The sequence below is a fragment of the Macrobrachium rosenbergii genome, chromosome 41 (genome assembly GCF_040412425.1).
Source record: "Macrobrachium rosenbergii isolate ZJJX-2024 chromosome 41, ASM4041242v1, whole genome shotgun sequence".
In the NCBI taxonomy this organism is placed as follows: Eukaryota; Metazoa; Arthropoda; class Malacostraca; order Decapoda; family Palaemonidae; genus Macrobrachium; species Macrobrachium rosenbergii.
In genome coordinates, this window is record NC_089781.1 from 42690399 (window position 1) to 42707578 (window position 17180).

General features: G+C 37.1%; 1 protein-coding gene across 8 annotated transcripts in view; it reads left to right on the top strand.

The window, feature by feature from the left end:
* Svil (Supervillin) overlaps window positions 1-17180 on the top strand; it is a 273565-nt gene that overhangs the window by 112264 nt on the left and 144121 nt on the right. For all 8 annotated transcript variants that reach the window (XM_067084305.1, XM_067084306.1, XM_067084308.1 and 5 more), the window contains 2 exons: window positions 76-460; window positions 5741-5897. In XM_067084305.1, the coding sequence (XP_066940406.1) occupies window positions 76-460; window positions 5741-5897 (542 nt within the window). The remainder of the gene's footprint in view (window positions 1-75; window positions 461-5740; window positions 5898-17180) is intronic.

The window sequence follows — 17180 nt, forward strand, 5'->3', positions numbered from 1 at the left end:
TTTGTTAAATAACAATCCTTGCATTATGTAACAGTAGATCAAGTACAATAAACATTATATCTTTATTATTCACAGTCTTCAGTTGGCCAACGAGAAAGACCTGTCAGTCTTATGGAAAGAATGTCTGCCCTTGAAACATCATCCCAGCAGTGGAGAGGTCGAGTTACTCAGTCAGATGCTGCCAAGTTTACAGTGGCCCATAAAATTGCTTCCCAGTCTGCATCTAATGTACCATCACTTCTCAGTGGGGGAAGTCCACATGTCACAGTTACACCAGATCTATTAAGTACGCCAACAGGTAGTCCTTTAGCAGAACGCAAGAAGAGGTCACCTTGCCAGAAGATCTTCAAAAGTAAAACTGGAGGGAATATTCCATCTATCTTGAATAAATCCAGCCCAGTTACATCGAGGAAGGATTTCAGAAGGAGTTTCTCTTCTCCAAATGATAATGAGAAAAATGGTAGGTTCCTTGCCAATGGTAATTTATTGCATAGATTTTTTGTGGGGGACTAATATGCATTGACATTTTGTCTGTAGTTCAGCCCAACACTCAGAATTATCGAGACATACTTGAGTATAGTGTACATTCAAGGCATAGAATTAATAGTTTTGAAGCCATGACATTTTAATCTTGTATGTCTTTTGTGTTCTTATATGGTGCCAACCATTACTTACTTTAGCAGGTTAGCACGCTGTCACACTCAGCGGATGCTTAAGGCATTTATAAAAATGATGAAAAGCTGAGCTGAAGTCAGTTTTAAAGTTTGTGTACCCCTGAGAAGGAAAAGCTCCATTTACAATTCCTTTCTTTTCCATGGGGTTTTAACTTCTCTAAAACATATTTCATGCTTTACAACCTTTTCATTTTATTCATGTACCTCACCCCAGATTTTTATTGTCTCCTTACTCATACAGGTTATACGTATTGTCTTTCTGTGTTCTGTCAAGGCCAGTAGTTTAATTTGGAACTCTTATATTATGGTACCTCAATCATAATTCCTTTACTTCATTATGCTTGTTTTGTTATTTATTGTTTGCTAATATAATTATCTACAATGCCAATATTATCAGACCATAGTTAATTTGACAAGTCAAAAACTAGTAAACATAGGCCACCTAAAAAAATTGCAATTTCATGTGGAAAATTTCAGGGCACAGATACAATTTTAGTCAGCGTGTATTTACTACTAATGTTTAAGAAATTTGATGATAACTTCTGTAATGTGCAGTTAACAGAATTGTAAGGAATTTACTAGGTAATATGGATATGCATACAATTTTGAAAAATAATAAATATTTGATATTAAGAGCATTTGGTCCCTGTGAACAGGAAAATATGATGTGTGCTTGTTTGGTCTGCAGTAGGTATATTTTTTATCTGCATAATTGTCCACACAATTAGTATTAGTTCTTTCAGTACTGCGAGGTCTGACAGTATCAGTCTTAACATAGAAAGATCATGTGAGAAGAAAAAGTAGATCTACTGTATAGCTATAAAATAATGAGTGCTCTCTGTTCCTTGTAGACCTAACCAAGCAGACTGTTACCTGCTCTTCACAGTTCCAATCTCTTTGGTCCACATTGTCTATTTGTAAAGTTGCTTGTATAATCCATGAAGATTGTGCAAGTGACATTACTTTGACATTACTTGTTTAAAGTTGCTGTTAGGTTGCGCTTTGATTATGCATTTAATGTGCATGGTCCACAAATTCATGTAACCATACTGTAGTTACTGACCCATATGAATTTTAGCCAAGTGCTTATGCTATTTGTAAATTGTGAATTGAATTTGTGGATGTTGGGCAAGAATGCAGGAAGTTGCCTTATGGTAGAGCTTGTTGAAATTAGAAACTAGGTGCTACAGAAGAGAACTTGACATCTCTTCAGTCTTAGGCTTTAAGGGTCCCTCGGCATTTACCACTTCTCGTCTCCATCTCTACCAGACAGAAGGTTCTTCTTCTTCCCTTTTCTCCCTTTCCCGTGAGCTCTTTGATGCCTACTAGAGTCTGCTGCCTTGCAGGCCCATTTGCAGTTGGCCTATGTCATCCTATGATCTCAGCCTCTCCTTTCATTAGCACCCCTGTATACTGCATGAGTATTCCTTTTATTCTGCCAAAGTTGATTATCCCTGCTGAGATGTTATTGGTTTATCAGCAGACCAAAGTTAGTTTTCTAAGTTGGTTTGCCTTTTTTCAAGTTGCACCTGTCCACAGTTATTATGACTGACCTGTTGCTCTGTTGAATGCTTTGCAAGCCATTCAGGCATCACTAGTCTCTGATTAAGTTCCCACAGTCCACTGAGAAGTGCCGTGTGGCTGTACACATTTCAGATTTAACTTTTTCTCTGATGCTCTCTCATCTCTCATACTCCTCACCTGTCTTGAGTTTAACTTAACCTTGTCTTCAAGGAAGAGGCTTCACTCAGGCCTCACTCTTCCACCTCCCCTAGGAAAATTTTATTTGTTTATGAATCCATCCATTTTCAATTTTGTTTGTTTAGTATTTGTCTTCAATCTCAGTAACAAAGGAGCCTTTATGATTGATAAACAGGATAGACATCAAGAACAGAACAGCATTGTCTCTGCTTCTCATCCTAAACTCTGTACCAAAGTATCCCTCCACCCAGCTTCTGTTCTGCAAGATTAAGAAAAGCTTATAAGCCTTCTAGTCATGTTCTACTCAGTGTGCCTTCTTGTTTACTGCCTTAATCATTGTAGTATATCATCAGCCTACATTTCTTTACCTTCCTCTGAGATGGATGCATGGGACAGCCTGGCAGTGTGTGCCTTTTCTCCAATTTGTTTTGAGCAGGATGGTATAAAACAAAATATGTAGCGTCAAGTACCTGTTGATGGTTCTAGAGACACCACTTTGGTCACATCAAAAATGGTTCACCAACTTCCTATCCCTGCTGATAGACTTCATAGCCTTCCCATTTTGGAAAAGCTTCTGTGTCAAGACCATTTTTCCCAATTCCCTGGGAACCTGGAGATGTTATAACTTCACACTTTAAGGTTATCCAGCAAAGGCTCGTAGGTAGAAGTTTTTCAGCAGGGACAGTTGAAGTTGTCTCCAAACACTGAAGACCCCATTAGGAGGGTAGTGCCATCTTTACATCTCACATGATGCATTGTAGACATTACTACTGGATGTTTGCAGTGCCCATTTGCACCGTAGCTGTACCCACTTTACAGCTTTTTACTTTACCTTCTCCAGACTTGTTGTCCAACCTTTCTAACTCTTTCTTCTTAGTGCAGCCTTGTGGTTTTCTCCCAGTTTCACCTATAGATCCTTACACTTCATCTCCTATATTTTCTTGATTGCTTTATTTTCCTGTCCAACAAGTCAAACTCCCTCCTTTAGCTGTCTTAAGTTCTGATTGACTGCAAGTGCCCCAGTACTTGCCTTAGTAGCCAAGATCTCCTGAAATGAAACTCAAATCAAACCTTTAAGAGTTTCTGCTGTCAGCCTCTACTAAGCAAAACAGAACTTCCTCTGTACTTGGTACTGCAAAAAAGATAGTGATTCACAGTGTCCCTCTTCTCATCTTAGCTGGTTTTATCCTATTCTTGGGGCATCTAAATTAAACTTAGCTTTTAAGGGATACAGTAGAGGTCTCCTTGGCTCTTTAAGCTTTATTAATCTATATGGGGTCTTAAGAGGAACTTAAATGGTTATGTCAGTATTTCAATAAAGGAGGTTCCTCAGAAGATTGTATGTCTCTTGGGTTTTACATCTTTTAGACAGTCAGGAAAGATCATGCTTTCTCTAGGAAGTCACTCATACCAAGGATTGGAAATCAGTAAGGTTTGTCTCCTGCATCTCTGTAGCAAAGACACAAGCTGCCAGGTAGCAAGAACCAAACCGCTGTACCTTTTGCTTGCCAGTCTTTCACAAAACGTGCTTAAAACAAAAAGTAACCTCTCCTTTGCCCTGTTGGAGGGATTTGTCTTAATCTTTAAAGAGCCAAAGACTAGAGAGGCTCTGTCCAAACTTTCTTCCCATTGGATGTCCCATAAAGCAAGTGCCAAGAAAGCACAAGTTAAAGTGCTGGTCCACAAAATCACTGTTGTCTCTGCTTTCTTATATTGTAGGAGTAATCTTTATGTCAACTGGGTGTTGGTATTAGGTACATTGAGGTGCAAACAACTCTTGCAGGTTTTTATCATAGGGATGAGACTACTAATATTCATTAGGCAAAGTCCAAAAACACTACCTTGAGGAACACTTGAATTATCTCAAATATATTTTATTGAACCCCTCCATTTTATGTTACTAACAAAGCTGTATTTTTTAAATCATTATCCAGCATTTAAGCATAATTTGGATTGTATTACAGAAATCTTTTTGTGACCAGATACACTTTTAACTTCTTAAAATTCTTATACTGTATGTGTTATACTTCACTGTTGCAGTAATTGACTATTCTTAAATCAGTTTTTATCATGATTTTTCACCAACTTTTGCACAAACCCTTTCTTTCACTTGGAGTTATTTACCCTCCTTAGTATTTTGAAAACAGTGATAAATTACAGGAAGCTGTGGTATTTTTACAGACTCAGATCTCAGATATTGAAATATTCTGGCCATGTGGTGAATAATGGTGAGGATCATCATCATCGTCATAATTGGTTATATGTTAGCTTTTCCCTTTAGGGGATTAGATATAAATTGAGTTTTTACCATTCTTCTCTGCCCTGTTCACTTTCTTCCTGACTCCTTTCAGGTGTAGGTCTTCATCTATTCCACTTCTCCATGATTTCCTGGGTTCTTTGTTGTGCTGCTTCCAAGCCATTTCATTCTTTTAGATCTTAGTTTTTCCAGCCTCTTAATAGCACTTCTTTCTACTAATTCTTCATTTGCATTATGTTTCTCAGAAAAGTCATACTGATAGATACAGAAGTAGCAGGACAAAGAACACTAGGAAAACCCAGAAAATAGTGGAAAAATGTTATACATGAAGACTAAGACCAGATATGGATTCAGGCAGAAATACACAAGACAGATGACAGTGGAGAGTACAAATTTCACATCTGTTTCTTTACCAGATTGTTTGATATTGTTGATAATGATGAGCATATATTTCTTTTCATGTGAAATGAAAAATGTGTATACTGTATGCTTAAGAAAAATTAATCTTACTAATGAGACCTGAAGGGTACTACATTTTTTTTAATCATTTAAATGTTGATTGCAATACTGATAACAAAAATACACATGAGACCCCAAATTTTGGATACCAGGACAGCAAATGAGATTGATAGTATTTTGTATTACAGTCTTCAGTGAATATTTACAAAATACCAAATGACTCCCAATATGAATGCCAACACCTAACCTAACTGCTTCTGACTAATGCATCCTAACCTAACCTCATGTAGGATGCTGTATTCTAACCAAGCTGAGCACAGTTACCCTTATGCAGTCCCCTCAGATTCAGTGTGTTTACAGCTTGTAAAATGATACGTACAGTTCCTGTATTTTTCCATTTTGTAGACATGATATAATTGTGAATTAAAGTAGTAAAGTGAAACCAAATTTTTTGGTTAGAGGCATAGGATCTTTGTTAACCCAGTCTGTTGAGATAATTATTATGGGTGTAATTATGATCTGGAGGATTTCAACTACAGGTATACCTTTTTTCATGGTTTTATTCTTTAATGAAAAATCCTGCTTTAAAATGTAAAACCTATCTACAGTATTCTGTTTAGTATAATTTTGTAATAATTTTTTTTATCAGATGTTGCCATCGAGGGAACAAGTGTTTCAGTACCCCAAGCAGATGATGAAACCTTTGATGCATTCTTCACCAGGACCACAATAGAATCTGTTCAGGATGAAACACTCACCCTTGGAGAGGAAGATTTAGATCACATCTCTGAAACAGCTTCTCAACTGTAAGACCAATGCTCTTAGTATTGTTTAATTAGATCAGCATTTTCATGGTTCAAGTGCATGCTATATAGCACAGTGAATTCCCTTTAGCTGCCAAGTGAATTCACTATAAGCTTAATAGAAATGTACCATACCAAACTTTTTTAACACTATTTTTTTTACCTTTTTAGTATGATTTTTTATCCTTATATGATATACTGTACTTATGTAACGTTGTCAAGGACCAAAAAGATTTGAAAATATGTGGTAATATATGTAATAATGAATGGAGATTAGATAATCTTCTTTTAACTCACAGTAATAGAAACAGTATTGAATTAACTTTTTCTGAAAATCTGGTTTTAGTAAGCTGAATGCAAAGATAATTTATCCCAGATAAATAAACTATTGAGTTGTTCTTTTGTATTAGATAGATTACTGTAATTTGGGAGTTAGTATTTTCAATAACAACTCCCTAGAAGTGAAAAGAGTAACATTTTTATGGCTTTACTTATATATTTTTTATCTAGTAGTATAAATAATGGGGCAATTTTAAGAAAATAGCCTGTTGGTGTTACTAACATTATGATGTATTTAATGTTTTTTTATTGTTTGGAGGATATCATTAATACACTAGTTTCATTTCCAGTATCTTTCATGTGACTGAAAGGGTAGAATGACAGTGTGATGTATCCATGTTAGAATTTCTGAGAGAGAGCTTTGCCCAGACTGAATGGAAACTCCTTTTTCCTCTTGCGCCTTCCCGTATACTCAGAGGTTTTATTGCTTAAGGAAAGCTAAAAGGAATTAGGGAAGAGGGTCAAATAACTTACTATAGCACAAACAACATTTCTTGTATCACAAACCCATTATTTTGTCTTGGTCCACTGTGCAATCTACCACAATCCTCAGACACTCTCAAAAACATTTCTTCATACAGGATGGAATATGCATCCAGCTCCAAAGTGTTTCTGATAGCAGGTAGTCATTACAGCATGTACTTAGTTCTCCATATACATCCAGCAATCCTGCTCCCAGATTTATGTGATTTACTACACTCATTTCTTATACTTTTGAAATTTATCATTCATAAATACTACCAGTTTATTTTCCTTGGTAATGCATCATTACTGTTGGTTAACATATAATTCATTTGATTCATCAGTTGTGTTTTTCCTAGTACATATTGGTGGATGGTTCTTTAAGTGCAAAGTTATGTTTCATTTCAGCATCACTTTTCACATTTATCTTTGTTTTAAATGATAAATAGATATACTGTACTTGAAACTTGTGCTTTTTCTAGTCTTTGAGAATCACTTTATTGTATAATTGCTTATGTAAAATTGTGGAATTGGTGTATCTTCATGCTCTGATACCAATATTATCATTGCAACTTTTGGTTGTAATTGTTAATAACAATTTTGTTGAGCATTCTTGTTAATATTGTTGTTGTTATTTAAAAAAATTAATGCTATATTTTCATGGCTGACACAGATAAAGACCCCTTTTGATGTCCAGTGTTTCCAGAGGTTAGGTGTGCTTTCTTGAGCTTTCATGCAATGCATGTAAGCATTGGATCCAAGCTTGATGGTGGCTTCATAGCAGTTGGAGACACTATAGGCATTACATTGTGTCAGAGGGAGGGAGGTCTGTTGTTGGCACCTAAAGTTTTAGTGACCCCCCATCTATGCCAACTTCATCTAAAGCTTCATCAAGGGTTTCTGGTCCTGATTCTGCTCCATCTGAGTCCTCCTCTAAATCTTGGAAGATGGGTTAGTCAAAGAGCTATCTTTTTCCATGTTGCATAAAAAGTTAGAGCAGAGCTTAAATAAGCACATGCACAATTTACCCAAGGATTTTGCTACCTTTTTTTGGCTATAAGAATCATAGCCTTCTCCATCATAGCAAGAGATCTTTTCCAGTAGACTTTGCTGTATTCTTTACTAATGCCGAGATTCACGTCATTCCTACCTAACACCAAAAGTTTACAAGTTGCCAACCCCAACACTCTTCTGATATAATACTGTCACTTCAGACCTCACCTCCCTCAAAAGCATCTTGAACACTTCTGTCGCCTTGATAGGGTGCATGTTGTACTGCACCTTCCTCTTCTAGTTATTCCTCCTGTAGCAGTCATGGTCTGGGCAGTGATATCTCTGTAAGAAGACATGATTCATCCTTCAGTTGCTCCCATGTGTCCACTCACTCTTATGAAACAAGCAAACATCTGCTGGCTAAGGACTCTTCTGTTCATAGTCTTACACACACATACACACTCACAGCTCAAGACACAAGGCTAAAACTGACAAGCATAGGTCACTTAGATGCTTCTCTACATGTGATTCAGATTATCTCATGTTGCTTATCATTCATGCATTACCAGCAGCTCAACTGGGTATAGCAGTGCAGTTTTCTTACTCTTATCCAAGCTCTGTATACTACTGCTCATGGTGCATGCTCACTCATAGAACTTGAGACGAGTATCCCACTGTTGCTCATGGTGACTTGTACTTGCACTGTAGTTCCTCATTGGATGGGTTGGTATCGTTCTCGGCTAGCACTCTGCTGGGCCCGCTTTCAATTCTCCGACCAGCCAATGAAGAATTAGAGAAATTTATTTCTGGTGATAGAAATTCATTTCTCATTATAATGTGGTTCGGATTCCACAATAAGCTGAAGGTCCCGTTGCTAGGTAACCAATTGGTTCTTAGCCACATAAAATAAATCTAATCCTTTGGGCCAGCCCTAGGAGAGCTGTTAATCAGCTCAGTGGTCTGGTTAAACTAAGGTATACTTAACTTAACTTTTGTACTTGAACTGCTTTTCCCTTGCTAAGTCTGTTAGTCACTTATGTTGTTCACCTTTAATGACCAATAGAGACAGCTCTTGTAAGCAGCTCACCTGTACTGTATGACAAGTGCACTTCTCATTCACTTGGCTTACCTGGCTGAAGTTGCATGCACTGTTCATTCACTTTTTTGCTGCTTGGTAGAATTCTCACCCCCTCCTGCATGGGCAACTCACCTGTAGGGAGTCATGCATTTGGCTGGAGCTGCATGCATGGCGTATCTATCTAAGGCCACACCTGTATTCCTCAGGTTCAGAACTTGCCCAAAATTATTTGCCTGGACTGACACTTGTTCCTGGCTTCCTAAGTAAGGGAGATATTTAACAGCTGCTATGATATTCTAAGGTAGCTCAGTGTCTACAAGGCCATCTCAGCCCCTGGCAGTCATAGTAATCAAGACTCCCTCAAGTCTTTTTCCTGATCTTGTACCAAGGGAATATATTCTTATAGGCTTTTTGAGACATTAACCAAGTGATCCTGTCTAACAAATCAAAACAGGCCTTCAACTCCTGAGGCCAAGTGTTTACTGCCATACCCTAGGAGGGGCAGATGATCAGTGGGGTTTGTCCCCAGAACTTTTTGCACTCACCGTTAAGACAGGTATGGAATAATGGATAGTAACAACCTTGAAAGAATGTTACTGTTGTTTTTTCTTGTGATAACCAAACACTTTGGCATCAAAGCTAAATCAGTTTGAGATCTATTGAGGAATTTGCAGAGGATCCTCATGCTAGACAGTAAGGTAAGTTTGATGATGAAGATGACCTGTAGGACGAATGATGGACAACCTTCAAGGCTTCTACTGTTAGTAGCCCCGAAGGCCTGAGGGAGTTTGAGATGCATCATCAACTTCAGACTATTAATAAAATTTTTGACAAATCAAAACATGTTTTTGTGAATTAACCCATTAACCACAGATAGCCTTACTTTTTGAAAATAGCTCCCCAGTTGCACCAACTTATTAGATCCTGAAAGGCAAAGACAACTTGCCATAGTCCACCTAGGCTTCATTCTTCTGTGCGAATCCATTGTGTTCAGATGCAGTGTAAGTTACTCTTCCAGGATTTGCATTACATTGCATTTTATGTGTTGTACCAACCATTTTCATTCATCTGTTTATTTACTTTGTCTTTCATAATGATGGGGGTTTGCAGTGATTTGTGGATTTCTATCTTTATTTAATTTATATTTTCTAGTTTCCAAAGTTAATGCATTTCCAGATTAAGACATTGACGTCGGTTCATCGCTCCATTTGAAAGGATGCCATTTTAGCATCTGTGGACCTTGGGGATGTGTACTATTGAATCCTTATTCATTGGTTATTGCTCATGGCCCCCACAGGCAGGGTACAAGGCTGTTGAGATATCTTGACAACTGTCTACTGATGGCAGCTTCAGCTCCAAAATTTTGCCAATTCTTGATTCTTCCCCTCAAGCTAGATGGCTGTGTTGGACACTGCATCCCCACACTGTGTTTCACCATCCAAAGATCCATACAACAGCCCCTTTTGCAGGAGTTCCTTGAATTTCCAATCCCTCCAGCAAAGTTATGGTTAAAACTATGGGACTATCTAACCACCTTCAGAAAGCTGGTGCTACAGATCCAATTGAGGCTTAAGATCCCTTCAGCTGCAACTAAACAAGAAGTGATCTGTCACATTTTATCAATATATTATAATTGTTCCAATATCGTAAGAGGTTTAGGCAGACCTTGGTTGATGGCAAAATTCAAGGAGTGTAATGTAGGAGTTCCCCTCATGCCTTCTGCTCCAGACCTGCTGTTATTCACAGATGCCTTGAGAGGTTAGGGGCATCCTCATGCTAGATTTAGTAGCATCAGACCTTGTTCTTCAGAGATAAGAGAACTGCACATCAATATTTTGTAGTTTAAGGCATTTCCTTGCTCTTTGAGCCAACTTGTCAAACAAAATCATGGACACTGTGTCATACAACCCCACAAAGGAACAAAGTCACCGATGGTCAATACACTTAGCAGGCAGGGTCAAGTCCTTCATACCAAATGGTCTCTCCACACAAAGATATGCAGGAGGTTGTTGAAGTCATAAGGCACTCCTTGGTTTGGCTGTTTGCATCCTACCTAAACAACAGGCTGTTAAACTGTTAAGCACTTCTGGAGTAGGTAGTGTGAGCAAGCAGTGCATTCATTGTTTCCAAGGGTAACCTAAAAGTATATACCATTCTACCCTCATCTTTGATGAGACCAGTGCTGAACAAAATCTGCATCTCAACCAACATGGCAATGGTTTTGTGGCAATACATAATGCTGAGCCTAAGTAGTTTTCAGGCTAGCTAATACTTTTGGATAATATTCCAAGAACCATGCCAAACTGGGACGAGATGCACTGCAACCTCACTTCTATTAGTTCCCATAACTTGAGCTTCTTCTACTATATTTTTTAGGTTATTTGTAAATAATGAGTATTCTACAAACTAGTATAGTAGAAGAGGCACTAATACACTCTAAGCTCCTGTTCTGCAGGTAACATATTTCCTACTGTTACTTTGACACTCAAAGAAATTGTCTGTGTCTGCTGTTAAGAAACAAAGATGAACTCTGATCGCAGGTTTTTGAAAGTGGAGGCATATGTCTAGGTTATTTGAATGGAAGACTGGCTAAGTAACAGAAAACAGTTTTCATAAATTGGACATCCTCTCTTTGGTAAAATGTCACAAGTGGTGTGCTGCACCCCAGAGTACAGTAAACCCCCTGTATTCGCGTTCTCACGATTTGCGGACTCACATTTGTAGATTTCTCTGTGGAACGTATCTACCCATCATTTGTGGAAAATTCACCCATTCGCAGCATTTTCCACTGAGAAATGTTCTTTAATCACTGTATTTCCATATCATTTTCATGACTAAATGCACTCTTTTGATAAAACTATTAAAATACTTAGGTATAAGCATTTTTAGAGAGTTTTTCATGTTTTTAAACTATCAAAATAGGCAGTTCTAGGTGTTTTTAGAGGGGGTTTTAAGTATTCGCGGATTTTAGCTATTCGAGGGGGGGGGGTTTGCGGTACACATCCCCCGCGAATATGGGGCTTTACTGTATGCTGCAAGGTCCTTTAGCTGTTCATAATCTACATGAATAATGTGGACTTACAACTAACAATCAAAATAAATAAGTTTGCTGATAATGCCACAGCAATATAATAGTTGCAGTAATACAAGAAAATGGGTTAGTGGTCAGTAAATGACAGATGCTATTCAGCTTCGGTACGTGCAGAGTTGTGCACAAAGGGTACAAAAACAAGAATTCCAAGCATGACCTTCTCAAGAAGATAGGGAGTTTTCATCATGAGAAAGATCTAGAAGTCATATTCACCAGTGACTTACAACCCTATAAACAATGTGCTGTACAAAGTTAGAAATAAAACCTGGAAAATTTTAGCATTCATGAAATGTCAGTTTACTATAGGAAAAGGAGACCATGCCAACCTTATATAGTGCACTAGATATACTGTACTCCATTTAGGGGAAGTATATAAAAAGATAAGAAGCAGTACAATCAAAAGTAAGCAGATACCATCAGTCTTGGAAAGCCACTAATCAAGAGGTCATTTAATATAAATATTTAACATTTACCTTAACATAGCCTCATATTGAAACAGATCACCAGCCTAATTTGTGAGTAATATCACTACTGGCCATGCAAAAATAGATAAGTAGAGTGATAGAAATGTACAGCTGGAACCCTCAAATCTGAATCTAGACATCCAACTACCCCTGGAGCAATCCTTTCAAAAAATCTAACCATAAGACTACCATCTTGTTATCTCTTGCATCTGCTAGTTGGGAAAGTAAGATTCATGCCCTTTCCAGCAAAGTATTACGCACTTGAGAACTGGCAGAGCAGCAGATCAGGCTACATTGTAAAGACACAGACAGTTTCTTTCCAACTTCAAGCATCATTAATGTTTGTCATTCCCTCTTTATCAGCTCAGTCAGAACTGTGAGGACCTATTTTAGGAATATCAGATCCTCAGAAGGGGAATCGTAATTGTTTTTATTTACTGGTATTGAAGCGAAAGTTTCTGAAAATAGTATACTGTATTACATTATTTGACTGAGACAGGTAATATTAAGACTTCTGGCTATATATTTCTGAGTTCCAAGAATCCAGTTTGAAGGTTGGTAATCACAAAATTTGGGCTGCGTCCTCTTCTCTGAATTTTGAATGGAACATGAACATCAGTTATAAGCTTTGCTTCCAAACTTTGATGATGGTCTCCATCAAACTTGATTCATAAGTTGCTTTATGTTTACTCTTGGACTTGCTGTAGTATTCTTGGGTAATGACTTTTACCTTTTGTTTACTGAGTAAGTGGAACATCTAATTGACCAGCCCAAATAGTACAACCCAAGACCATACTAACAAGGCTCCAGTCCATTTTATGACCTCTTGTTAGTCGTCAGAGCTTTTCTCCTACCTTTCACTTATTCCAGAAGCTCAATGGATCTTAAGGGCCTTGGTTCATCTATACAAGTCATAGAAAATGTTTCTACTGAAACAGTAACTCAGGCTATATTCAAACAATGAGTGTTATAAAACAAAAAATATATTTATAAACAAAACTGATTTCGGTAATGCAAAAGCCAATTCCTATACAGGAAGCATCCCTCCCTCCCCCTTTTTTCTTGCAGGAAGTCCATACTACAAAGGGAATGACTCCACTTACCACTTGGAGTGTGTCTTGAGAGTTGCAGTGGATGGCACAATAAGCTATAATAAAGTAGTGGGGCTGTATTAAAAAATTAAGTTTTGTCCTTTAAAAAATTGTATTTTGTTGTAAAAGAATATTAATAATCTATACTGCATAATTATCAGCACTATAAAACATCATTTAGTGCTTGGAAAGTGTTTGTCCTCAGGGCATAAGGTATTTGGATTTGTTTGAATGCATAACTGTCAGTACAGCAGTAAGTAGACTATTCCAAACTAGCATACTTGCCATTTGGGTATCACATGGTAGTTGCTGGTGGTAATGGTGAGATACTGCTTCACAGTGGGAACTCCATCTTCTCCAGCAGTAGCAAGTTACTTTACTTTTGATCTTCCGGTCTGAGGAAACTTATGTACCTTTGGTATGCCTTTCGTGAATTTTGCTTGTTTCTTTTGCCATGCTTTTGAGTGACAAATTGTGTCTTTTCTCATTTTATTGTGACTTTGGAGTGAATGAAATGTAATTGCTAAACTTTTTCATTTGCTGTTTATTGTAACTGTTATGTTTCTGTAGTTTATATTTTCTACTGTATTCTGCCTTGTCAGCATATTGGTACTCATTTGTTATATTTACTGTGTTATTTTTTATTTATACAAGCATTTGCTAACTTGAAAATGGTTTGAAGTAAAATCTTAAGGAAGGGTCTTCTTCCTTTATTGGTAACCATTATCTGCAAATTTTGTAGAGGATAAAAGTCTTGTAGGGTGGATCTTTCCCAGCAATGGAATTGGTTCCTGAAAGGTAGGTTTCATGGACAGTTTAAGAAAGAACAAGAGGAGACAGTGGAGTTCACAGTATCTTTTGGGACTTTTAGAGCCAAGAATCACAGGAGACTGGCCAAACTTTTACTTTCCTTCCTTATTGTTTTATGACTAGAATTGTTCTGCTGTGACACTGGAAATCTCTTGAATATGAATCAGTGCCCTAAGGGACTAATCAGTTCCAAGACTGGCCTGTAGTCAAATTTCATTTTCAGCCCACTCTTTATGTTCCTCTGGCTGGTGATGTGTTGAAATATGTAATACTCTGCCCTGTGTTTGGGCAGACTTTCTGGGATGATGGTAAAAGTATGAATAGAACCTTATGTAAATTTGCAGCTAAGGGACATTAAACTGTACAGTATCAGCTCTCTTGATATTGTGCAGACATTTAATGTTTAAAAATTAAGAGCTTTTCTCTCAGGTTGCATGTTTTTTTTTTTAGCAAGGCCCTCCTGCAAGTCTGTGTATCACATGACAGCATTTTACCAAATTGCTTATTTTAGCAGTTCTTGAAGCTGTTTTTTTTCTCACAGTTAGACCAGCAGATTAGAAGGCCAAGAAATGTACCAGCATCAGATGCTTCTCTTTCCTAGGTCTTAGCAATAGGAATTAAGCTAGAACCAAAATGAAATTTAGATATTCAAGTTTTTGAAGTTTATTAATCCCATATAAAAAAAATTGCTGATTTAAATACAAAAGCAGGTGACACTGATAAGTCACAAGGTTCCCCTTCATTGCTCATAGTAGGATTAGCATAAAGTAGTGTTTGGACAGTTCAGTCTCTAGGCTTACTTACTACTTCCTCCATTGACCTGGTTACTAACGGCCATCACACTTGCACACTGAACTCAGTACCCTGGATGTTATCGGTTCCATATGTAATAAAACATACAATGAAAGAGGTTCTGTTGGTTTTTCTAACTTACATTCAGGCCAGTTCTTCATTGTTTAGAAGTGTGTAGGAATGGCTGCCCATTAACAGTCTTAAGTCCACTCACTCATGTAGCAGACACATTTCTGTAGGGAAATGCATTTTATTAGTGCCTATGCTAAGGCAAAAAGGTGTGTCTTGTCTTAGAGCTGTGGAAATACATTGTATTTTGTAATGTAGAGTTATTATTATTATTTTTTTTTAAATCTAAGAACAGTCACATCCCAGTAGTTTCTATTCTTTTGTTATACATATATACATTTTTACACATGAAAATTCACATAATACTGTTCTTAGCTTATGAAAGCTTATTGTGTCATCTTCAGAGAGTCTTTGTGATATGATTTTCATTCCATGACCCTGTTTACATGACTTTTACCCCTTGGGCTAACTCATTTCAGAATTAACTTGTTGATGTTATCTAGGCTGCTAGATGTTTTATTTCCTACTGTTGTGGGTGGTGAGTTGATGAGTGTGCCTTCTGTTACTCTTTATTTGTTTGTGTCATTCTTTTGTATACTATTTGCTCTCCTTTAAATTCAGCATATACTTTTTATCCGGACAGTGTACAGCTGATATATTGTTTCTGCCTTGTATGTTTACTGTACTGCTCGTATGTGTTACTTTTGCACACATCCAAATTTTTCCTAGTCTCCCTCAAGTAAGTAAGACCACAGCCCCATCTGTGAACCATTCTGATTACTGTATGCAAGTTTCTTAAATCTAATTTTGTGTGCTTAACACCTTCCTTTATTTTGGACTGCATATTCTTAAAGTTCTCAGAATTAAAACTACTAGTACAACATATTCATCTTTTACTGTGGTATTAAAAAATGTAAGCAAGCATCTGTGAGGGCTCTTTCCTGTACATATGTTTTTATTTCACATCCCTCAGTATTTTGGTTCACCCAAATGTCAAGAAAAGGTATATATATTGTTGATTCCTTGTTGTTTTTAGTTTTGAACTTTATTGATAGTTCATACTATTAATTTTTTCAAGCAATGTACCTAACATACAGTTTTTATATTGTGTTGAAAAGAGCAAAAATGGCATCTGCATATCTCTTCCATAATACTATGGTAATGGGGGTTAGTAGCATTACTGCGTAAAATTCCATATACTGTATCTGTATAATTTTTCAAGTATGAAAGTTAAGGAGGGACCCATAGCTACTCTGATTGTCTGTCAGTATGTTTAACCATCCTAACTAAAATATGAGTCAGTGACACTCAACTTGGTTATCTTCTTTTTTCATCAGTATAAACTTTGATACCTAATCCAGCAGGATGTACTGTATGTGAATGAGGAAGGTATTGGAAAAAATCCATTGAATGTTTGAAATGGGCGAGTGATGGAAAAGCTGTATAAAGTAAATACCCAATTTTGCTAAGATTGTATAAGTTTTTTCTTTGGGGGTGGCAGATTTTATTGATGCTACTGTTTGGTGAAGTGAGGTGTTGTCTCTACGAATTTTAGTAGAGCCATACATGTAAGGAGTTTTTGCCAGCTTGAGGGATAAAGCTGTATTATAGAGATTATAATTTCAAGTTAAAATTGTGTTGTCATGTGTTTATTTCCAATTTTTGTTGTAAGGGAAGATTAGTATTTTCATCTGCATACAACAAAAATTGGAGGTGAATACGTGGCAACAAAATTTTAACTTGAAATCAAGAAAAGCTCTGTATAATGTAGACCAATTGCGAGAAATCCCTAACATATATGGTTTTTTATAAGTAACTTACCAAGTAATTACATAGCTATTGTTTCCTCTTGCACGGCAGCTTAAATTAAAAAATTCGTGGGTAATGCTTCAAAGTTTAGTGCAGATGACTGGTCCCGCCCACTCATGGGAATAGCAAAAACGACTTAGCATACAACCTCAGTCTGTTTCTGCCGCGCTCAAGTAAACACCGGGTGTTGCTGGCAGCTTTGTTCTTAAATTTGCCAGTTAGAAACTGGATTTCGATGAAGTATTATTACTGATTTTGGTAGCTTTCTGGATCAGTATTTTATTGTTT